This window comes from Dendrobates tinctorius, unplaced genomic scaffold, assembly GCF_039654945.1.
Source record: "Dendrobates tinctorius isolate UK_male_01 unplaced genomic scaffold, ASM3965494v1 ptg000063l, whole genome shotgun sequence".
Taxonomy (NCBI): Eukaryota; Metazoa; Chordata; class Amphibia; order Anura; family Dendrobatidae; genus Dendrobates; species Dendrobates tinctorius.
Genome location: NW_027361731.1, coordinates 17228551 through 17254462, shown reverse-complemented (window position 1 = coordinate 17254462; position 25912 = coordinate 17228551). Strand labels below are relative to the sequence as shown.

The 25912-nt window shown below is 43.3% G+C and overlaps 1 protein-coding gene across 1 annotated transcript in view; it reads right to left on the bottom strand.

Annotated features, from left to right (window-relative positions):
- Nucleotides 1–7163: 7163 nt before the first annotated feature.
- LOC141094226 (uncharacterized) overlaps nucleotides 7164–25912 on the bottom strand; it is a 754752-nt gene continuing 736003 nt past the window's right edge. The window contains exon 7 of the mRNA XM_073580034.1: nucleotides 7164–8466. Coding sequence (XP_073436135.1) covers nucleotides 7268–8466 — 1199 coding nt within the window. The 3' untranslated portion in view covers nucleotides 7164–7267. The remainder of the gene's footprint in view (nucleotides 8467–25912) is intronic.

Genomic DNA, 25912 nt, shown 5'->3' with positions numbered 1-25912 from the left:
GTTATTTTTGGCATTGGCCATTTTTCACTGGGATAGGTGTTTTTTAATGTATAAAATAAATAATTCGTTTTAAGGGATTTATATGTTCGCACATCCAAATGTACAGGGAATAGATTTAATAATTTGTCTTGCCTGTTTCCAGCCCTGTCTAACTGATGTTATAACTGCCCGTACTTTGATCAAATGTACTTCGATTAAATGTACATAAATACCCCCCTTCTGGGAATCTCCAATGGTGGGAGAACCCCCGATGGAGTATGTGAGTTCTTAGAACGCGCACAGACACTGCAGGAGGCATAGTAGTCCCGGACATCCTGATGAGCACCTGGCCACCAAAAACGCTGAGTAAGCAAATCTGCGGTGGCCTTATTCCCAGGATGTCCAGCCAACACAGTATCACGATGTTCATTGAGCACTCTAGTCCAAAGATTGAGTGGCACGAACAGTTTACCAGATGAACAGGAGGCAGGGGCATCACACTAAGCGCCAACTACCTCTCTTTCCAGATCGGAGCATATAGAAACCATCACCACCCCTCTTTGAAGAATCGGTACCAGTTCGCAATTATCTCCTCCCCCAGGAAAGCAACGGGATAAGGCATCCACCTTATCGTTGTTGTTCCCTGGCCTATAAGTCACAAAAAAAGTTAAACCTCGTAAAGAACCATGCCCATATCGCTTGTCGTGGTGTATGACGTTTCGCCAATTCCAGTATACTAGATTTTTACAATCCGTAATAACCATCACTGGGTGAACCACCACCTCCACTCCCAGCTCAGACGCATCGACCTCCACAATGAAAGGCTGAATTGATGCAGAAGCAAAACATGTTTTTAACTTGTCAAATGCCTCCCTGACAGGACTGGTACATCTGGAGAAGTCTGTCCCCCTTCTTGGTCATATCTGTAAGAGGCTTGGCTACTACCAAAATGTTCTTTATGAATTTATGGTAGTAGTTGGCGAAACCTAAAAATCTTTGTAACGCCTTCAAATCCTCTGGGCAATCCCAATTCAATACCGCCTGAACTTTGGCTGAATCCACGCAAAAACTAGTGGAAGACAACACACATCCTAGGAAAGGGATCTCCTCAACCAAGATTATATATATATGAACAACGACAAAGCAAAGTCCAGCAATAACGTGAGCAATCCAGGATGCTGTTAAAATTTTTTTTCTTTTTATTCATAAATCCATTAAAATGCAATGGTCCAAGCAGTTCAAAACAGCAATAACGCAGGAAAGTCGTGCAGATAGGACTACGCGTTTCAGCGGTAGAACCCGCCTTCTTCACGGTCCAGAATCTGGACGCGTAGTCCTATCTGCACGACTTTCCTGCGTTATTGCTGTTTTGAACTGCTTGGACCATTGCATTTTAATGGATTTATGAATAAAAAGAAAAAAATTTTTAACAGCATCCTGGATTGCTCACGTTATTGCTGGACTTTGCTTTGTCGTTGTTCACATTTGTATGGATGGACTCCTACATCCAGATCCGGGCACAACGGAGTTAACCAGGTCAGCTGAGGTTTCAGGTGGTTCACAGGAGTGAGCTGGTCTACATTGTTGGATATATATATATATATATATATATATATATATATATATACACACATACACACTTTGAGACAATAAATTGTACTTCAAACCAGAGAAGTGTAAGACCTGCCTGACATGAACCTGTGTGACTCAAGGCCAGGTGAATAAATTAGAATGTCATCCAGATAGATCACAACGAATCTGCCTACCAGGCAGTGGCGTAACTACAAAGTTATGGGCCCCATTGCAAACTTTCAAATGGGCCCCCTCCAATGCCAAAATACACTCATATCTCCGCTCCGTACACCTCGTACACACGCGGCTCTGCTCCGTACACCTCGTACACACGCGGCTCCGCTCCGTACACCTCATACACACACGGCTCTGCTACATCCACAATGTAAACCTGTAAACCCCTCCTGACCCCACACATAAACTTACCCTCATCCAGCAGTGCACCATGACAACCAGCACGGCAGAGTCCTGCATACACGAGGCTCCTGATCATGTGACCCCCGACTCCTTCCCTCCTGTGACCTCATCACAGGTCCTGTGCACATAGAACAGCCAATTGCAGCCTGGCAGCCAAAGAACGGAGCTGCACACAATCGGGCCCCTAGGGACTCCGGGCCCCGTCGCAGCTGTGACCCCGGTAGTCCCGCCCCTGCTACCAGGTGACTAAAGATGTCATTAATAAGGTGCTGAAAGACGGCGGGTACTTTGTCAACCCGAAAGGCATCACCAGATTCTCATAGTGTCCCTCAGGCATATTGAATGCAGTTTTCCACTAATCCCCCTCTTTAATGCTGATAAGGTTATACGCCCCCCTGAGGTCCAGCTTAGAGAACCATATTGCCCCTACAATTTGATTAAAGAGGTTTGGAATTAGAGGGAGTGGATAAGGATCATGGACAGTGATCGCATTTCCTGGAAATCTATGCAAGGACGTAACCCCCATCTTTTTCTTAACAAAAATGAACCCCCGCAGCAATGGGATACGAAGATGGTCTATGACCCTTAGCCAGGCTCTCCGTGATGTAGTCCTTCATGGCCTTCCACTCTGGACCTGAGATGTTATAGAGCCTGCTCTTGGGCAGCTTGGCACCAGGAACAAGATTAGTGGTACAATCATAAGGGCGAAGGGGAGGGAGTTCTTGGCACCCCTGCTCAGAAAACACATCCCTAAATTCTGACAGGTAATCAGGCATGGTCTGGATATCCGCCCAGCCAACCATGTACCCAAGCAGTGTCTTTGACGGTATGTACTCCACTTAAACCTCCTGTGTCTGCCAATTACCGAATTGTTCAGAGCAAGCCAAGGAAGTCATAGCACCACAGGTGAGGCCAGACTCTCTAGCACATACTGTAGCAATTTAACACCTCAGTGTGCATGACCCCCACCTGAAGCAGCAAGTCCTGGACCACCTGCGTAAAGTGCCCGTCTTTGGGGGTGGAGTCAAGGGCAATAAGGTAAAGGTCTGGACAGTGTATGTGTCATGAGGCCTTGGTCCAGGACGAACCTAGCGTCGACCAAATTGAACCCAGCCCCCACTGTCCAGAAAGGCAGAAATGTCCACCTTAATTCCATCCACATGTATTATAGCTGGAAAGAAAAGCTGTATCCTATCCCTCAAAGTGATAAGTACACCCGGGCTGCCAAACTCCCCACAACCCGGGCCCTCTAGTTTTCCACTGGTTGTTTATATAGAGATCGGGAAGGACATGTGCCCACACAATGGCCCTTTTTTCACAGAGGAAACACCCCCCTTATACCAGACTACAATTTGCCCGAATGTGTCGCCACACCCACCGGCACGGGTTCCTCAGCAGCTTCAGTACAGACCACCCTCGACCGCGGACCTCCAGCACCCATAAGTGTCTCCCTATGTCTCTGGCGAAGATGGCGTTCAACCCGGAGCACCAGAGACATGACTGCCTCAAGGGAGTTAGGAGTCTCATATAGAGCTAAGGCATCTTTAACCCATACTGTGAGCCCCTCACGGAACTGGCTACCGATTGCGGGGCCATTCCACCTCCGGAACTCAGAGTAACATTCCTCCACTAAGCGGTCTCCTTAGCCACCTATATTTCCATTGACAACTGATGGACCTGAGAGGAGACTTGCTTTTTTTGTGGATTGATTTGATGCTTTTGTAGGGAACATTTTCCATATCATTTAACCCCTTCACTACCAAGGGTGGTTTGCACGTTAACTCCCGGGCCAATTTTTTACAATTCTGACCACTGTCCCTTTATGAGGTAATAACTCTGAAACGCTTCCATGGATCCTGGGGATTCTGACATTGTTTTCTCGTGACATATTGTACTTCATGTTATAGTGGTAAAATTTCATTCAAATAACTTGCGTTTATTTGTGAAAAAAATGGAAATTTGGCGAAAATTTTTAAAATTTCGCAATTTTCCAACTCTGAATTTTTATGCCCTTAAATCACAGAGATACGGCACACAAAAAACATGATAAGTAACAGTTCCCACATGTATACTTTACATCAGGACAATTTTGGAACCAAAATTTTTATTTGTTAGGAAGTTATAAGGGCTAAAAGTTGACCAGCGATTTCTCATTTTTGCAACACCATTTCATTTTTACGGACCACATCACATTTGAAGCCACTTTGAGGGGTCTATATGATAGAAAATACCCAAAAGTGACACCATTCTAAAAACTGCACCCCTTAAGGTGCTCAAAACCACATTCAAGAAGTTTATTAATCCTTCAGGTGCGTCACAGGAATTTTTTTGAATATTTAAAAAAAAAAAAAAATGAACATTTAACTTTTTTCACAAAAAAATACTTCAGGTTCAATTTTTTTTATTTTACCAAGGGTAACAGGAGAAGAGTTTGTCCTGAGTACGCTGTTACCTGATATGTGTATGGGGGGGGGAACCACTGTTTCGGCGCATGGCTGAGCTCAGAAGGGAAGGAGCGCCGTTTGACTTTTTCAATGCAAAATTGGCTGGAATTCAGATCGGACGCCATGTCACGTTTGGAGAGCCCCTGATGTACCTAAACAGTGGAAATCCCCCACAAGTGACCCCATTTTGGAAACTAGACCCCCCAAGGAACTTATCTAGATGTGTGGTGAGAACTTTGAACCCACAAGGGTTTCACAGAAGTTTATAACGCCCGGGCGTGAAAATAAAAAAGTCGTACTTTTTCCACAAACATGATCTTTTAGTCATTTTTTTATTTTCCCAAGGGTAACAGGAGAAATTGGACCCCAAAAGTTGTTGTCCAATTTGTCCTGACTACGCTGATACCTCATATGTGGGAGAAAACTACTGTATGGGCACACGTCGGGGCTCAGGAGAAGTAGTGATGTTTTGGAATGCAGACTTTGATGGAATGGTCTGCAGGTGTCATGTGCGTTTGGAGAGCCCCTGATGTACCTAAACTATTGAAACTCCCCACAAGTGACCCCATTTTGGAAACTAGACCCCACAAGGAACTTATCTAGATGTGTAGTGAGCACTTTGAACCCCCAAGTGCTTCACAGAAGTTTATAACGCCCGGGCGTGAAAATTAAAAAAAAATCATTTTTTTCCACAAAAATGATATTTTTTGCCCCCAATTTTTTATTTTCCTAAGGGTAACAGGAGAAATTGGATCCCAAAAGTTGTTTTGCAATTTGTCCGGAGTAGGCTGATACCCTATATGTCGGGTAAACCACTGTTTGGGCGCATGGCAGAGCTTGGAAGGGAAGGAGCACTATTTGACTTTTTCAACGCAGAATTGGCTGGAATGGAGATCAGACGCCATGTTGCATTTGGAGAGCACCTGATGTGCCCAAACAGTGGAAACCCCCAATTCTAACTCCAACCCTAACACACCCCTAACCCTAATCTCAGCCCTAACCCTAATGGGAAAATGGAAATAAAAACATTTTCTTTTAATTTTATTATTTTTCCCTAAGGGGGTGATAACGGGGGGTTTGATTTACTATTTATGGCGGTTTTTATGTTTGGCAGCTGTCGCACTCTAAAAGACGCTTTTTATTGTAAAAATAGTTTTTGCATCACCACATATTGAGAGCTATAATTTTTCCAAATTTTGACCCACCGAGTCATGTGAGGTCTTATTTTTTGCGGGACGAGTTGACGTTTTTATTGGTACCATTTTCGGGCATGTGACATCTTTTGATCGCTTTTTATACCGATTTTTGGGACGCAGAATGAACAAAAACCAGCGTTTCATGAATTTCTTTTGGGGGGGTGCGTTTACACCGTTCCGCGTGCGGTAAAATTGATAAAGCGGTTTTATTCTTCGGGTCAGTACGGTTACAGCGATACCTCATTTAGGTCATTTTTTATGCTTTGTCGGTTTTATGCAATGAAAACAATTTTATATAAAACAATTATTTTTGCATCGCTTTATTCTGCGAGCTATAACTTTTTTATTTTTCCGCTGATGATGCTGTGTGGCGGCTCGTTTTTTGCGGGACAAGATGACGTTTTCAGCGGTACCATGGATATTTATATGCCTCTTTTTGATCGTGCGTTATTGCACTTTTTGTTCGGCGGTATGATAATAAATCATTATTTTTTGCTTCGTTTTTTATTTTTATTTTTTAAGGGGTTCGCTAAAGGGGTTAAGTAATGGGATAGTTTTATAGGGCGGGTCGTTACGGACGAGGCGATACCAAATGTGTGTACTTTAGTTTTTTTTTTTTATTATTTCCAAAAATGAATTTGAGATTTTTTTTTTTTTTTTTAATTTATTTAGCGATTTTTAAAAAATTTTTACACATTTTTTTTTCTTTTAACTTTATTACATTGTCCCAGGTGGGACATCACTGTCACAGATCACTGACAGATCAGCGATCTGTCACAGGCACTGCACAGGCTTTCCTCATGCCTGCGCTTTGCAGGCACTGAGGAAGCCAGCTCCCTGCAGGCCCCAGAAGGTGCCCGTCGCCATCTTGGATTCGGGGGCCTGCAGGGAAAGAGCCCCCCGCAGCAGCGCTGCACATTGCGCTGCTGTGGGGGGCTCAGGGAAGCACGGAGGGAGCCCCCTCCCTGCCGATGCTTCCCTTTAACCCCCGGTACACCGCGATCGTGTTTGATCGTGGTGTGCAAGGGGTTAACGTGTCGGGGCGACACATTGTGCCGGGTGTCAGCTGTGATAATCAGCTGACACCCGGCCGCGATCAGCGGCGCTCACCACGTGGGCGCCGCTGATTGCTATGACGTAATATTCCGTCCATAGAAATTAGGTCCAGGGTCACATGGACGGAATATTACGTCCATTGTAGGTAAGGTAGTTAAGATGACATTTATCCTGCGCTCTATGTTGAGCACTTGCATCGGGGTTTACATCTAAATCTCTGCGTGTCAGGATTCAGATGAGACCCCCAAGTTATTTACTGTAATGCAGGAGTTACTCTGGACTCCGTCTGGCCTCTGTTCAGTAACGTCCTTTTTTCAGAGGTGCACAAAACTTGTCTCTTCCTATACAGGCAATAGGAGATATTCCTTCTAGTACAGACCATTTCTCTAAGCTGAGAATCCAGGAGCTAAGGTGCTAGGATTGACATCTACCTCAAGCAAAAGCCATGGGTATATCCAGTTTCACCCTTTTGTCAACTAAATGTAACTCTGCTGCCTGATTGATTTCAATTATTGATTATTTATTTCCTTCACACTCTACATGAGTTTTTAGACGAAGAAGATATGATGCCCAGGAATAACATTTCCACATAAAAAATGGTTTCTACCCTGTATGAGTTCTCTGATGTGCAACAAGTTGTGATCTCGTAATATAACATTTCCCACATTCTGGACATGAATACGGCTTCTCTCCTGTGTGAATTCTTTGATGATTAAGAAGATTTGCTTTCTTAGTAAAACATTTCCCACATTCTGGACATGGATATGGCTTCTCTCCAGTGTGAATTCTTTGATGATTAAGAAGATTTGCTTTCTTAGTAAAATATTTCCCACATTCTGGACATGAATATGGCTTCTCACCTGTGTGAACTATTTGATGATTAAGAAGTGCTGATCTCTGGGTAAAACATTTCCTACATTCTAGACATGAAAATGGCTTCTCCCCTGTGTGAATTCTTTGATGATTAAGAAGATTTTCTTTCTTAGTAAAACATTTTCCACATTCTGGACATGAATATGGCTTCTCTCCTGTGTGAATCCTTTGATGTTTAAGAAGATCTGATCTCTGGATAAAACATTTCCCACATTCTAGACATGAAAATGGCTTCTCACCTGTGTGAATTCTTTGATGATTAAGAAGATTTTCTTTCTTAGTAAAACATTTCCCACATTCTGGACATGAATATGGCTTCTCTCCTGTGTGAATCCTTTGATGTTTAAGAAGATCTGATCTCTGGATAAAACATTTCCCACATTCTGGACATGAAAATGGCTTCTCACCTGTGTGAATCCTTTGATGATTAAGAAGATTTTCTTTTTTAGTAAAACATTTTCCACATTCTGAACATGAAAAAGGCTTCTCCCCTGTGTGACTTCTGTAATGTGTATGCAAAGATGACTTACGGTTAAAACATTTCCCACAGTCTGAACATGGAAATGGCTTTTCTCCTGTGTGAATTCTCTGATGATGGAGAAGACTTGATTTCTCTGTAAAACACTTCCCACATTCTGAACATGAATATGGCTTCTCTCCTGTGTGAATTCTCTCATGTGCAAGCAAGTTAGTTATATGTTTAAAATATTTCCCACATTCTGAACAGGTAAATGGTTTCTTCTCTGTGGGAATTATTTGATGTTCAGCATCACTTTTGCGGCTTTCATTTTGCTTAACAGTCTGTGATGAATCCAAATAGGTGACTGATTGAAAAGGCTCCGATGATTGATTTTTGCTCTGAAGGGCAGGAGGTATAGCTGGAATAATGGCGTGCTTTTCATAGGTATCTGGTTTGACACCACAGTCACCTGCCAAGAATAAAATTGATTCTATTATTTTTCATTATCAACGCCTTATATTTTATATAATTTCTATATACATAATTCTATACAACTCAAAGTATAATGAAACTATGACCTAAGACAGTGGTGAGCCACCTGTTCACAAATCCCATGGTACTGAACCTCTAAAGTAAAATCGACAAACAAAACACACTAACGCAGAAAAGTTTGAAACAATAAAGGAAGGATTAAAAATAAGCTTTATTACATTACAATCAATAGCAACAGATAAAAATATGCACCATAAAAATATGTAAGATTCTTAAAAGGGGTATTTCCATCTCTGATCAACTATCCCAATATGTATTAGGTGTAATAATAATATTAGAAAATATGTAGTATAGTTCTTCTGACTCGCTATGTTGCTCAACCCATGTGCAGAGCATTGCATTAGCTTAGATATCCATGGTTACTAACACTCATAGTGAATGTTAGTTGCTAGTGGTCATAACCATGGATATCTAAGCTACTGCAATGCCCTGGACATGGGGTAAGTGACAGAGAATCAGGAAAACTATACCACATTTCTAATTGGAGGTATTTGTTATTATTATTATTCCACTTACTATATTTTGGGACAGGATCTTGGAAATGGGAGCACCCCCTTAAGGCCTCCTTCAAACGTTAGTTTGTCCGGTACATGTGATAACAGTTTTCATACGTACCGGAGACACTTAAACACGTAGACCCATTCAAGTGAATGGATCTGGGCACATGTCATTGTGTTTCCACAGTCTGTGTGGCTGTGGCAAGACACGCTGACATGACTTTTTTAGCAGCAGTACAGGCCGCAAAACGTCTCGCACACAAGCACACTGATGAATCATACATAGAATGGTAGAGTTGGAAGGGACCTTCCTGGGTCATCTGTATGAATTCCCTGCTCAAAGCAGGATTCACCAAATCATCCCAGACAGAAGTTTGTCCAGCCGACATCCATGTGTCATCAGTGTGATACGCACCGGTTCCTGGGAATCAGCAGTACTGTGCACACTGATCCCTGATGTCAAGTGTTGAAGACAGCTCACATCATTGTACCCTGCTCTGCTTGTTATCAGCATGAGCAGGGGACAATGTTGAGAGTTGTATTCAGCCCTCGCTGTCTACATAAAGAAAGAAAAAAAAAATCAGATTATACTCACCTTAACACCTAATCCCCTGAATCCATCCTCTATAAAGAAACAAACAAAAAAAAAAAAAAAATCACCTCACCTGTTCAAAGTTGAAAGAATACAAAGTATCCCAAACCGTAATCCATCAGTGCGACATTTGCTCATCAGCATTAGCGGTGACCTGAGGCGACCACTCAGGTTCAAAAGTTGGGTAGCATGACTCGTTGCAGCCCGATTTCTCACGGTGAACTGCGATGCTCTCACCGAGGTCAGCACAGTTCATGGGCTCGCTCTCGCTGCAGGTTGTCATTTTGCCCAGCTCTTGAGCGGGAGCGGTTGACTCATAATCCTCCATCTAAGTCCATTGTACCTAAAAGCTCTACAAATATTGGCTGCTGACTAACTCATCCAACCTTTATCTACCTCCAATTCCTCAAGATGGCTGGACCATCATTGTAAACAAGCCCCTGTTCTTTGTGTCACCGCCACCACATTGTACATTGATGACCCTGCCCATAAGAGCTTACAATATCTTTGCATTATTCATTTACTTTGTTATGACTGTTCTACTTGAACTGTTGAATTGTATAGTGCTGCGGAATATATTGGCGCTATATAAATAAAGATTATATCACTATTATGTCACAAATATATTACAGCGGTGGAAACTCTGGATTCTTTCAACTTTGGACAGGTGAGAGATATTGTTGTCTTTTATTTTTGTTTGTTTACAGGGGACAATAGCTTCAGGGGATTAGGTGTTAAGGGCTTGTACCCTTTACCGAGAAAAAAAGTTCTGATTTCAGTCCAGAAAAGTAGGACTAGTGTCATGCAACTGCTATGCGATTATCATGAGAGTAAAGTAAGATTTTTCACACTTAGCATACGATTGACATCTGAATGCCATGTGATTGCTATCAGATTGCAATACGATTTTAATATGAGCTTTGACACAGAGTAATTCTGTCATTTAAACATTTTCCAAGGAAATATTCTTTAATACATACATATACATACATTCACACACACACATACATAGATAGATTGATTGATGAAAATCCAGCAATTTAAGTAAAATCTCAGCAGGACAGAATAGAACAGATAGATTATCTATCCTATATTTATATACTGTATGTAAAGATATCAGTCACATATATAATTAGTACAATGTGTGTGTAGTTTACTGTACATGTATTTATTTTTGTGAATAAATTGCATGGGCTTAATTTTCATAACCAGCAGAGGTTAATAGCCTTGGAAGGGTCCATGTGTATTGACCCCATTCCAGACTAAAAATATCAGCTCTCAGCAGCAACTAAGAGCTGATATTAATAGCCTGGGAAGCTCTGTGGGTATTACCCCCTTCCCAGGCTATAAACATCAGTCCACAGCTGTCAGCTTTTCCTCTGCTGGCTATGAAAATTAAGTCCATGTAATTTTTTCAGAAAAATAATCAAAATTAAATACATGTACAGTAAACTGCAAATGCATTGTATTAATTATAAATGTGACTGACATCTTTATATCTATCAATTCTATGTATACAGCTGTGAGCATATATATATATATATCCTGTGTGATGCAGTAACCTCTGTTACAGCTAGGGGGCGCTGTGCGCGCAATTCAGGATGCACTTGGAGGCATAATTATGATGGTGAATTAGGGACTGGTATTATTGTAAATTGCCGGTATGTGTTGCAGAGGTTCTCTGCGCTGTAAGCCCAAAGTGATATGGGTATGCTGGGACTTATAAGTAAACAAAGCAAACACTTGTGGAACTATAAGAGGGGTTTATAGGGTTAGTCAGAGAGCTGGGTGGAAATTGACTAACCACACATGCACCGCCCCATCCATGGGGGTGGTTACAGCCATATAATGTGACTGAAAGATCCTGGGAGTAGGATCGGATTCCTGGAGCACGTGGTGAGACCTCGGACCTGGTGGCTTGGGTGTTGGTCGAATGTCCTGAATAGCACCCGGACAGGCCACGTGTGTTTGCGGAGTCTTTGAAGGCACTGCGTTTGGGGGAGATACCTTCTGTCTGAGGATTGGACTGTTGGTAGTGCACTGGACGCAAGGGTGGTGATTCCAGTTGAGCAGCTTCCCCAGGAACCAAGACTGACAGGAAGTCAGTCTGAGGATCAGGAGCTCCCGAGAGGTAACCCCGGGCATGGGGAAAGAACTGTTTGCACTGGCAAAGGTCAGTTATTGAACTGTGCAGTCACCCGGTGACTGGAGAAAGCCAGGCGTGACTAGTGAATGCTTGGTAAAACTTAGGTGATAAAGTAATGTACTATGTGTAAGCCAGTGATGTGGAACCTGGCTTATGACACAGTTTATGGCGCTTAAATAAACCATATGGACTGTTTTGTGTGAAAAACCCATGCCTGACTACGTTAATCCGCTGCCAAGCGAGTGTGCTACGCCACACACCTGGGAAACTCTATGGGTATTACCCACTTCCCAGGTTATAAACATCTACCTCCACTTGTCCACTTTCCCTCTGCTGGTTAATAAATTGTTGGGGGACCCCACACCAGTTTTTTCTCAGAAAATGTAGTAAGCAATAGAATACATGTAGAGTAAGCTGCAAACACACTGTACTAATTCTATATGTGACTGACATCTTTTTATCTATCTATTCTATTGGGTCACGTTGTGATTTTTCATTTTTCTTAAATCAGATGTTTATTTAACCAAATTCAAGGTACAAAACAATAGAACAAAAATCACAATGAGAACATTAACAATGGTCATTAGTTTCAGAAATTCCCTCACTCCCTTCCCCTCCCCCCATTACATACAAGAGAAGCAAATAATGCATGGTGTAACCTAAGTTCAGGGTCATCTTCTCTCCATCCAAGGTGTCCAAAGTGTCTCAAATGTTCTTATGCCTTTTCTCTTAAATGTAATTTTTTTTTCCATATTCACAATAGAGTCAGACTGTCTGAAAAATTCCCTCAACGTCGGCAGATCTTCATTTATCCAGTATCTGGTGATCAGTTGTCGCGCAATAAATAATAATCTAACAATTGCCACCTTGTATTTATTATGTACCTGGACCTCCTCCACATATCCCAGTATACACACACCACAGGATCCCTCTCAATCCTACAACCATACGCTCCTCCTATGGCATTAAGCACCACTGTCCAATATGGGTTCAGATTTAGACACTGCCATAACATGGAGAATTCCAGCCCCCTCCATTCCGCACCTAGGACACTCAGACGTCTGTCTCAGACCCGCTCTATACAGCCGTTCAGGAGTCCTATATACTCTATGGAGTACATACACTCACTGGCCACTTTATTAGGTACACCTGTCCAACTGTGTGTTAAGACTTAATTTCTAATCAGCCAATCACATGGCGGCAACTCAGTGCATTTAGGCATGTAGACATGGTCAAGACAATCTCCTGCAGTTCAAACCGAGCATCAGTATGGGGAAGAAAGGTGATTTGAGTGCCTTTGAACGTGGCATGATTGTTGGTGCCAGAAGGGCTGGTCTGAGTATTTCAGAAACTGCTGATCTACTGGGATTTTCACGCACAACCATCTCTAGGGTTTACAGAGAATGGTCCGAAAAAGAAAAAAAATCCAGTGAGCGGCAGTTCTGTGGCCGGAAATGCCTTGTTGATGCCAGAGGTCAGAGGAGAATGGGCAGACTGGTTCGAGCTGATAGAAAGGCAACAGTGACTCAAATTGCCACCCGTTACAACCAAGGTAGGCAGAAGAGCATCTCTGAACGCACAGTGCGTCGAACTTTGAGGCAGATGGGCTACAGCAGCAGAAGACCACACCGGGTACCACTCCTCTCAGCTAAGAACAGGAAACTGAGGCTACAATTTGCACAAGCTCATCGAAATTGGACAGTAGAAGATTGGAAAAACGTTGCCTGGTCTGATGAGTCTCGATTTCTGCTGCGACATTCGGATGGTAGGGTCAGAATTTGGCGTAAACAACATGAAAGCATGGATCCATCCTGCCTTGTATCAACGGTTCAGGCTGGTGGTGGTGGTGTCATGGTGTGGGGAATTTTTTCTTGGCACTCTTTGGGCCCCTTGGTACCAATTGAGCATCATTGCAACGCCACAGCCTACCTGAGTATTGTTGCTGACCATGTCCATCCCTTTATGACCACAATGTACCCAACATCTGATGGCTACTTTCAGCAGGATAATGCGCCATGTCATAAAGCTCGAATCATCTCAGATTGGTTTCTTGAACATGACAATGAGTTCACTGTACTCAAATGGCCTCCTCAGTCACCAGATCTCAATCCAATAGAGCATCTTTGGGATGTGGTGGAATGGGAGATTCGCATCAGGGATGTGCAGCCGACAAATCTGCGCCAACTGTGTGATGCCATCATGTCAATATGGTCCAAAATCTCTGAGGAATGCTTCCAGCACCTTGTTGAATCTCTGCCACGAAGAATTGAGGCAGTTCTGAAGGCAAAAGGGGGTCCAACCCGTTACTAGCATGGTGTACCTAATAAAGTGGCCAGTGAGTGTATATCTGCGAGAGTCTGCCCAGTTCACTCAGCGATAATTGGGGTACATATTCCATAATCATTTCCCATTTATCTTCCTCTATCCTACCCAACTCCTCCTCCCATTTCCCCTGTGCTCTAATAGGATAATTATTTAAAAAAGTATGCATTAGATCTTTATAAATGCCCAACACTACCCCTTTTGTTCCCCCCTCTGGACAGACATAATCAATATATCCTTGTGAATCTCCATATTCATAGTCCTACTCTGCGTAACATAAGCATGCCTAAACTGCCCAAATTGAAATCTGCAGACCTCCGGTAGCCCATAATCGTCCTGCAACTTTCCAAAGGGCACCAGTCCCTGCGCGTCCTGCACCTGAACCATGTACTGTATTCCCAGTCTCATCCAATTTTTTAATTCTCCCATTTTAACAAATTCCGGTAGAGTCTCGTTTTGCCATATCGGGGAAAATTTGTCAAGTGTTCCAAACCCCTAATCTTTTTCATTGCCTCCCAGACTTTATGTATCAGGGCTAAAGTAGGATACATCAAACCCAACTTCCTAAAACTTCCTGCCTCCAACCCCTGAACAAAGGGATCCCTCCCCATCACCTGGACCAAGATCCTTTGTATTAAACCAGCCCCAGACACTTCCCTTCACCCCCTCATGTGTTGGCCCTGAGCAGCTAAGTAATAAATTCAAGGGTTCGGAAGCGCCAGTCCCCCTCCATACTTGGTCTTCTGCAATATCTCAAGTCTGATCCTTGGCTGCTACACACACACACACACACACACACACACACACACACACACACACAAGATCCCTAAATATAGAGTCAATAGTACGAAACCACCACCTAGGGAACCAGATAGGGGCATTGTGCAAGACGCACAGCAGTTGAGGCATCAAAATGATCTTAATCAGATTAATTCTTCCTACTAATGAAAGATACAGTTTCACCACGCCCCTACTTTACTCCTAAACTTAAGGCCCTTTTACATTTAGCGATGCACCAGCGACACGACCAGGTCAGGATCGCTGGTGCATCGCTAAATGATCGCTAGTGAGCTTTCATACAGAAAGATCTCACAGCGATGCAGCAGCGACGCAGCGGACAATACTTAACTTTCACACACAGCGATCCTGACGTCCTCCCGCCCGCCTCCAGCGTCGCACGTCTCACACAGCAGGAAGCGCCCGACGAGAAATGGAGCCGCCCAATCTCACGCGATCAGCGATGGACAGCGGGGGAGCCGGTCGGAGGTAAGTATCACACAGCGATATCGCTATAACGTCACAAAATCAGTGACGCTTTAGCGATATTGCTAGCGATATCGCTATGTGTAAAACCCCCTTTACTCAGCACCTGAAGCCCAGGTACTTAAACTGTCGGACCACTGCCAACCTACTACCCTCCCCCCGACACTGGCAAATCAACAACACAACCATCTACAGCCATGACAGTGGATTTTTCCCAGTTATAATATAATAAATTTTATTTCTATAGCGCCGACATATTCCGCAGAACTTTACATTTCAGAGGGGACTTGTACAGACAATAGACATTACAGCATAACAATAATCACATAGATCATAACAGATACCAAGAGGAATGAGGGCCCTGCTCGCAAGCTTTCAATCTATGAGGAAAAAAGGGAGACATGAAAGGTGGGTGGTAACAGTTGCCCTGATTGTATGGACCAGCCATAATGTGTGTAACAGTACAGATGCAGAGGGCTAATGGATGCATAAAGCATGTGGGAACATGATGCGGGGAACCTGGTTATGGTAAAAACTTTTGGCTGTGCCACATAGGGATAGATTAGGTTAATGTGTTGAGGCGGTAGGCCAGTCTGAATAAATGAGTTTTCAGGGCATGCTTAAAATTGTGCGGATTAGGGACTAAACGTATTGACCTGGAAGTGCATTCCAAAGAATAGGCGCAGCACGTGTATAGTCTTGGAGACGGGAGTGGGAGGTTCTGATTATTGAGGATGCTAACCTTAGGTCATCAGCAGAACGGAGGGCGCGGGTAGAATGGTATACTGAAACAAGGGAGGAGATGTACGGTGGTGCTGAGCCATGAAGAGCTTTGTGGGTGAGGGTAAAAAGTTTGTAGTGGATTCTGGAGTGGATGGGTAGCCAATGTAATGACTGGCACAAGGTAGAGGCATCGGTGTAACGATTGGCGAGAAATATGATCCTGGGAGCAGCATTCAAGACACATGGAAGGGGGGAGAGTTTGGTAAGAGGGAGACCGATTAGAAGAGAGTTACAATAGTCGAGACAAGAATGAATAAGAGAAACAGTAAGAGTTTTTGCGGAATTGAAAGTAAGAAAAGGTCGAATTCTAGAAATGTTTTTGAGGTGCAGATAACAAGAGCGAGCCAGTGATCGTATGTGGGGGACAAAGGAAAGCTCGGAGTCAAGTATGACCCCAAGACAGCGGGCATGTTGCTGGGGAGTAATAGTGGAACCACACACGGAAATGGCAATGTCGGGTATAGGTACATTAGTAGCGGGAGGAAACACGGAGTTCAGTCTTTGACACTTTCAGTTTCAGATATAGTGAGGACATGATGTTAGACACAGCGTTTAGACAATCGCCGGTGTTTTCTAGAAAGGCTGGCGTGATGTCAGGAGAAGAAGCGTATAATTGGGTGTCGTCAGCATAGAGATGGTACTGGAAACTAAATCTACTGATTGTATACTGCCCTGATTGGTCAAACAAAGAGAAGAGGAGGGGGCATAGGACTGATCCTTGAGGAACCCCAACAGTAAGGGGAAAATGAGAGGAGGAGCCAGCAAAAGATACAGTAAAGGAGCGGTCAGAGAGATAGGAGAACCAGGAGAGAATGGTGTCCTTGAGGTCAATGGAATTTAGCATAGTGAGGAGGAGCTGATGATCCACTGTGTTGAATGCTTCAGAGAGATCCAAGAGAATTAGCATGGAGTAATGACCATTTGATTTAGCTGTTAGAAGATCATTAGAGACTTTAGTGAGGGGAGTTTCAGTAGTGTGTAAAGAGAGGAAACCGGATTGGAGAGGGTCGAGAAGAGAGTTATCAAAGATAGCGGATAAGACGGGAATAGACCAGGCGTTCCAGGAGTTTAGAGATGAAGGGAAGATTAGAGACAGGTCTATAGTTAGCGGCACTGTTTTGGTCGAGGGATGTTTTTTTAAGTATTGGATGTATGACAGCATGCTTAAATGAGGGAACGATACCAGAAGAGAGAGGTTAAATATTTTAGTTAGGTGAGGGGTGACAGCAGGGGAAAGGGGCTGGAGTATATGTGACGGAAATGGGTCACTGGTGCAAGTGGTTGGGGGAGAAGATGCAAGGAGCCTGCTTACTACTTCTGTGACTGGTTCAAAATCAGAGAGTGAGCTAGATGCAGTGGGGGCAGGGAGGACAGTGCATGGTATGAGGTGATTGGGAGATAATATCCTGTCGGATCAGGCAGGGCTGTGGAGTTGGAGTCGTGGAGTCGGAGTTAGTTTTGGTTGGAGTCGGAGTCGGTAGAAATGTACCGACTCCAGCTTTAAAAAAAATGTATTAATATTTCATAATTGAACTTTCATATGAATTTTATAAATGTTACTCAAATATATATGTTCTATCAAACTATGAACAACAGTGATAAGCAGTTCTGCTGGAGATAGAGACATTTCTTACTTCTTGTGTGTCACTGTTCTCCACTGCCCTTATCTAATCTTATACTTGGTTAACCTCATGCTGCCCCAACCCCCCTACTTACAATGTATGAAACTGAAAGTGAAAATGTGTTGCAAATTCTTAGTAGTAAAGCTCCTCCTCTAGACTAGATCATACTAGGTGTGCGTCTTCCAAGCATCTCACAGCTGCCTACTACTCAGAAGAGGAAGACTGTAAGAAGTATTATCCTTTCAACAAAATTTGCATCAGTTAACTGTGAGTACATGAGGAATAATAACAGTATTACTGACCACTATATCAGTTGTACGACCTGGCAATAATTTTGTACAATTGTTTTTAGGAAAAACAATTGTCATTTGGATTGTGAATTCAGGATTAAAAACCTGAGAATGTCAAAGAAGCATCACATTAAATCAGCTGTATTTGAACATTTCACCATCACTCAAGATAGAAAATTATGTCTGTCAGTGTATGACAAATGATCCAGACGAAAACAAATGCTGTGAAGCCAAGATGAGTGCATATTCAGGCAAAGATAAAAATGCTCCTACCAGAGCTTCTAATCTAAAGAGACATTTACAGCGCTTTCATCCAGAAGTACTGAAAGCAGTGGATGAGAAAGACTGCATCCAAACCAATGAACCAGTGCCCAGCTCTTCCAGCCAAACAAAGGAGCAGAGAACTTTGCAGCCATCAGTTGCAAGATATTTTGTTAGTGACAAAGTTACTGTGACAATGACAGTAGATACATTTAAAAAACATCATAGAGCTTGTTGTAAAGGATAGTGTGCCTATTTCATTATTTTCACGACCAGCTTTTATGTGTCTGAATGGGGAAATGGCCCGCAAGCTTGGTGTTTCTCTGGAGAGAGAGAGTATTAGAAAATTAGTAATCGAAGAAGCTTTTAAACAAAAGGAAGAACTTAAAAAAAACTCTCAAGGGACGCTTTCTGTTTCTTAAAATGGATGCCTGCACACGTCAGAGAGTGAACTATTTTGCCATCAATGTCCGATTTGTTTGTGACAAAAATGAAATAGTTACCAAGACATTGGCAGTAAAAGACACCAAAGCTCATCACACCAGTGAGTTTCTCCAGGTCTTGGTGGAAAAGGTTCTGCAAGACTATGAACTTAAAAAAGAGCAAGTTCTTTCTGTCGTAACTGACAATGCTTCAAATATGATAAGTACTATTAAGCTAATGAATGAGAGTAATGATGGTGACCAGCAGCTAGAAGAACATTCTGGGTCCACAGACACAGAAATGTTTGAAATAGAGGAACACAGTATTGTAACTGAGGAGCAAACTGAAGTTGCTTCAGATGAACAGCAACATGATAGTTTAGATGATCTTGTTGAAACTGTGTCAATATGTTCTTTCATTCATCACATGCGCTGTGTTGTGCATACGCTACAGCTGGCTATAAGAGACAGTCTGCAAGAAGGACATGCTGCTGCACTGATTGGCAAGGTGAGAAAATTGGCTACTGTTGCCAGAACCCCTAAAGTTGACTCAATTTTGAAGAGACGTGCTGGAAAAGGGGCAATTATTGATCAAGCCACACGATGGGGCAGTACTTACTTAATGATTCAGCGCTTGGTTGAACTGAAAACCTTTCTTGTAGACATGGCTAACCCTCAACTGACGCTAAATGAAAGTCAGTGGAATCAGGTGACTGAGCTGGAAAAATTGCTAGAGCACCCATTTACAGTGACTAAAAAATTACAAGCAGAGGACTTAACTCTAGGTATTTTCTTAAAGGAGTGGAAGAACCTGATGTTTCGCCTGTCCCAAAGAGGAGGGTTAATTGCAAGTGGCATTGCTACATCAATGAAATGGAGAGAGGAGCTACTATTACAAAATAACATTCTTTTGGCAGCTGTTTATGTAGACCCAATGCATCGGATTCTTCTAGATGATCAACAGCTAAGTAAAGGAAAAGAAGCTCTGTTTGAAATAGCAGTAAGGATGAAAGGGTTGCAGAACAGTCAGGAGGAACAAGAAGAATTTGGTCGTCCTGCCACATCTTCACCCTCATCATCAACTGATGAAGAATTTAATTTCGAAAAATATTTGGATCACAAGGACCGTGCAAAGCGTTCCCGCATAGAAGAGTCATCCCCATCAAGGAACACAGCCAGTACATTTCAGCAGAATTTTTTATGTGCACTAAAAGAAATTGAGAAATTTGACCGTTCATCAAAAATAACAGTGCAACAAGCGATTCCTCTGTATCCTGACATTGTCAGAGATGTTGCCCGAGTGGTTACTGCTTTGCCACCAACACAAGTTAGTGTAGAGAGGTTGTTCTCTGCTCTCAAAATAATTAGATCAGATTTGAGGGCATCCATGAAGGAGGATCTGACAGAGGCAATACTTTTTCTGAGGACAAATTTATAGATTTCTTCTTATTAACTGAATAAAAGTGTTTATTGCATATTTACTTACAGTTTAGAAAAGTTTATAAAAGTTATTTGCTATATTCTAATTGTATTCTAATAAATGTAGTTTTTGCTCTAAGTGGTCTGATTACTTATATGATGGTGAGAAACTGAATAAGCACGATGTTTAATATTTTACAACAGTAAATTTGTTGTTATGAATTGGCCATTTATGAAGGAGTCAGAGCCGGAGTCGGAGCCGGATAAAATCCAGAAGTCGGAGTCGCAACTGTGGCTTACCGACTCCACAGCCCTGGGATCAGGTCAATTTTTTCTTTGAAGTAATTGGCCAGATCGTCAGCTCGAAGCTCCGTGGTTGGGGCCTGTACTCTTGGGTTGAGTAGAGAATGAAAAGTGTCAAAGAGACGTTTAGGGTTATTGGACAGTGAGGTGATGAGGGTGTTGAAATAGGTTTGTTTTGAGAGGTGAAGGGCAGTGTTGCATGTTCGAAGCATAAACTTATAATGGATGAAATCTTCGGGTAGGTTGGATTTTCTCCACAGACGTTCGGCGCACCTGGAGCACCGCTGCAGGAAACGTGTTTCCAGGGTGTGCCAGGGTTGTCGCCGTCTGTGTTGTGGTGTTCTATGTATAGGAGGTGCAAATTCATCCAGGGCACTTTGAAGTGTTTCGTTGTAATGCTTCAATGCAGAATCAGGACATAAGAGGGAGGAGATAGGGTCCAATGAAGACTGCAAGTTCTTCAGAAGTTTCTGGGTGTTAATGGCCTGTATGTTTCTATAAATATGGACAGTGGGGGTGACCTGAGCAGCCTGGCAGTTTTTTTTTTTTTTAAATTCGTTTATTAAACACCAGAGTACAAAGAATGCACATCATACACAATGAGTTGTGATAACAATACAAAGAAATTGCACACTCTCACAAATAAACAAGGTAATGTGTACATTTCCATCCAAACATATTTAAAAGGATAACGGTTTGTGTTTCCCCACACATATATCACTTTAATTTAAATTTCACAAACCTTGTCATGTAACAGTAAGAGCTAACTAGAACTCCTAAACTACATCTACCACTATCTCAACTAACATCTACTATTTCCGCAGCCTAGATCACGTTGTGTCGTGCATGATGTCTCAGTTTTGTAGAGTAAGGTGAGAGGAATTCCACCTCTCCCAGATCTTCTCAAACTTCCCCGGGCATCCCCTATTGTGATATAACGTGCGCTCATATGGAACAACCGAATTCACCAACTTGATCCAAAATCTAAAGGAAGGATCTGAGCCCCCCATCCACCTCAGTGCCAGCACTTTCCGCGCCATAAACAGAATCTCGCGCAAGAAGACTCCAGCATATCGATCCCAGATCTCCTCCTCCCATACCCCAAACAAGCAAATCAATGGCTCTAGAGGGACAGGGGCCTGCATCAAGGATGTCAGTAGTGTGGTGACCTCTTTCCAGTAGTGTAGGATAATGGGACATTGCCACACCATATGAATAAAATCAGCATCTGGTGAGTGACATCGCATACATTCTGATGATTGAAGCCGACCCATCCTAAAAAGTCGCAACGGAGTCAAATATGATTGATTTATTATATACATTTGTATCATTCTGTTATTGATAGATGGTGATACTTCAAATCGGAGACTCCAGAATCTCCTCCCACTCCTCTCTTTGCGCATCAGGGATGAGACGTTCCCACTTCATCCTTGTAGAGCTTATGGCCGATTCTGCCCCTACTGACAGCATATATGTGTACAAGGAGGATATAAAACCCTGGGGACCCTGCGAGTTAAGAATTCCTATCAGAGGTAAAGACGAAGTAGTACGGTCCACACCCCCATCCCTCATATGTGACTGAAGAGCCGATCTCAGCTGCAGATAGCGAAAAAATTGAGATCTTGGAATATCATGTGCGGCTTGTAACTGTTCAAAAGACTTTAAGGTCCCCTGGTCATACAAGTCTCCCACTGAAGAAACGCCATGCTGAGCCCAAAAAACGGGGGATGGGTGATTCAGTAGCTCCGAAAAATAGTTATTACTCCACAGGGGCATTTCAGCCACAACACCCCTAAACCCTATTACATTCTTGATTTGTCTCCATATTAATCGTGCCAGCTGGAGCAGGGGCAGCAGACGTGGAGCATTAGTTTTTTCCAACTCAAGGAAACCCAATGGGCAATCCGCTTGTGCAGCGTGAAGCAGGTGGCTTTCAGAATTAGGGAGGCAGTTACCCGGCATCCATTTATTTAAAGCTTTAGCCTGCCTAGCTAAGTAGTACAGGAAAAAGTCTGGCAGCGCCGCCCCACCTCCCTTCTTTGGTCTTTGTAAAGTGGACAATTTAAGTTTGGGCCTAGTTTTCCCCCAAATAAAGGACGTGACCAGAGAATTAAGATTAACAAAAAAGGACTTGGGCACCGCTACCGCATTGTGCTGGAGCGAGCAGCCAAATTTAGGGAGTAATATCATTTTAATCAGATTAATGCGTCCAGCCACAGATAATGGGAGCCTACTCCAAGACGCAAATTTAGCTTTAACCAGGTCCAGCAACGGGTGGACATTAAGTTGTAAATCAAGTGTACTATTATTAGAGATGTAGATGCCCAAATATTTAAAACTAGATACAATAGGCAGCGGGGAGAGATCCTCTAGCTGGGGAATCGGAGCATGGGAAAGGGGTAACAGGGCAGATTTTTCCCAATTTATATGTAAAACTGAATATTTACTAAATTTATCTATAAGGGATATCACCTGCGGCAAAGTTTCTTCCACATTATTCAAGAATATCACCATGTCATCGGCATATAGGCCAATGGTGTCTACCCAACCTGCTATATCTATACCTCGGATATTGGGGAAGGACCTTATACGTATTGCTAGTGCCTCAATCGCAAGAGCGAAGAGAGCCGGGGATAGAGGGCAACACTGGCGGGTTCCCCTATGCAACATGAAAGATTCAGATATAGAATTATTTATTATAATACGGGCCTTAGTTTTCATGTATAATATTTTGATCCATGTAATAAATTGATTGCCAAAGCCATACCTCTGCAAAACATGCGGAAAGGAAAGGCCATTCAAGAGAGTCAAAAGCCTTGGCAGCATCTAACGATGCCAATGCCCATCTGTTGTCTGGTACCAAGGAGCTATATTGGACTATTGACTGGACTCTTCTGATGTTAATGGAAGTGCTTTTGCCCGGCATAAAGCCCGTTTGATCTGGATGTATGAGATTCAATATAATGGAATTCAGCCTAGTAGCTAGAATCTTGGTAAAAATTTTATAGTCCACATTCACTAATGAAATGGGACGATAGGATCCACATTCTAAAGGGTCCTTCCCCTCCTTCCAAAGCACTATGATATTAGCCCCGTAAAAGGACTCAGGCATAGAATTCCCCGATAGTCCTTTACTAGGAGTGGCGTCAATATATCCCGGTACTTCCTATATAATTCAATAGGTAACCCATGAGGTCCAGGGGCCTTCCCAGAAGCCATATCTGTCATAGCGTTATCTATCTCCTCTGGAGTAAACTCAGTGTCCATAAAGGCCCGCTGCTCAGGATCTAATGTGGGAAATGATATATCTGACAAATAGTCTAAGCACCCTAAAGTATCAAAGTCACTTTTAGATTTATATAGTGACCTGTAGTAATCCTGAAAACAGCCGAGAATATCCTCGGTCGAAGACACCAGTGTACCATCTACCTTGCGAATTTGCAAAATCATATTAGAGGTGTTATGTTGGCGCACAAGGTGGGCCAAAAATTTGCCCGTTTGGTTCCCCAATTCAAAATAGGATTGACGAGTAAAAAACAATTTACGCTTAGATTTAGTGTCCACGTGCTGAGTATATAACCTCTGGGCAGCCAGCCACTCACTCCTGTTCCCGGTGGTCTGGCTAGATATATATGCTGCCTCCGCGTCTCTCAGTTGTTGCTCCACCTCGTCATCTTTCCCTGCGGTAACCCGCTTAATATAAGAGATCGTGGAGGACAAACAGCCCCTCAGGTATGCCTTAAGGGCATCCCAGAATAAATTAATATCCTGGGGCTCCGGGTGGGACGCGATGAAGCAATTCAACTGATCAATCGTTCTGTCCGGAGATCCCATCAGTTTTAACCAGAATGGATTTAACTTCCAGGCTATCCCACTGTTTACTTGCCCATATTTGAGTTTAAGGACGACCGGGCTATGGTCTGAGATCCCTCTACTGCCTTGTTCTATATCAGCCACCCACATTGCTAGACCGCCAGAACCGAATATATAGTCTAGGCGTGATAGAGAGCGTTTGGTGGATGAGTGACAAGTGCCCTCCTTTAACTCAGGGTGACGCATCCTCCACAAATCCAGCCACCCGCCACCCTCCATAAATGATGACAATGGGGTTGTAGACGTTGGGGAGGACCCCCCGGTCGCTACATCATCCAGCCTCAATTTATCCAGGCGGTTGTTCATAACCATATTAAAATCGCCCATACAAATAACATCTGCGTCTGGGTAGTTAAGGGCAAAGCTCATTGCTTTCTGCAAGATGGATATACGAGCCGGAGGGGGGTTATAAATACACAGGACTACATATTTCCTGGTGTTCACCACTGCGTGGACAAAAACAAAACGACCCTCAGGGTCCCTTCGAGTTTCCCCCGCCTCCCATCTGACGTCTTTATGTACCAACAGAGAGACCCCTCTGGAATAGCTGGTGTGGAATGTATGGGCAGACCATTGTACCCAGGGCTTCTGCACACACCGTACCGTATCCCTTGTCAGGTGCGTCTCCACCAAGGCCTCAATGTGAGGGCGATAATGTCTGACCTGTGAAAAGACCTTGATCTTTTTTTGAGGTGTTTTTATTCCCCTCACGTTCCATGTCATACATATTAACTCCGACCCCATACTTTGCTACTCTGAACATGGTGCATGGTATTACCCGGGCAAAATTTAGAGACATCACCTGTAGACTGAAATTGTTGTCGACTACGGTTACAACCTAAGATAAAATACCAAAAACCTCTACAGAAAAAAAACAATGTAAATAAACAACGAACAACATGGTAGTAGAGTCCTGTACTCCCATCACTGAACAAACAAGGGGATACCATCACTGAGCCCAGTGTCCCGTATTGTTGGTATCTTGGACGCTTCCGATTGTAGCTCCAATCAGTCGGTTAATAGAAAAATACCAACTGACAAAAGATGCATTAGGATTCCTTTTCGGCAGACCCTCCAAGGGATCGCAGCCACTCCGCCGCCTCCGCCGGATCTGTAAAAAACGAAGTAGAACCCCCGTGGACCACCCGGAGCCAGGCCGGGCAAATCATCGAGTACACAATGTTCCTCTCCCGCAGACATCTTTTGACCTCCGTAAACTGCGCCCGTTGTTTCTGGAGTTCCGCAGATAAATCCGGGAAGATCGAGATCGTGGCATTGTTGAAGTTGATAGGGCTCTTTTGCCGTGCCAGTCGTAAAACCACGTCTCTATTCCTGCAGTTGAGAATGCGCGCCAGAAAGGGTCTAGGCAGGGCTCCTGGAGGGAGAGGCCTAGTAGGGACTCTGTGGGCCCTCTCCACCGCAAAAATCGAGGAGAATTCGTCGCCCAAAGTGGTTTTAAGCCAATCTTCTAGGAATTGCTCCGGATGTTGTACCTCCGATCGCTCCGGCAGGCCAATAATTCGGATGTTATTTCGACGCATCCTATTTTCCAGGTCATCTGCTTTTTGCC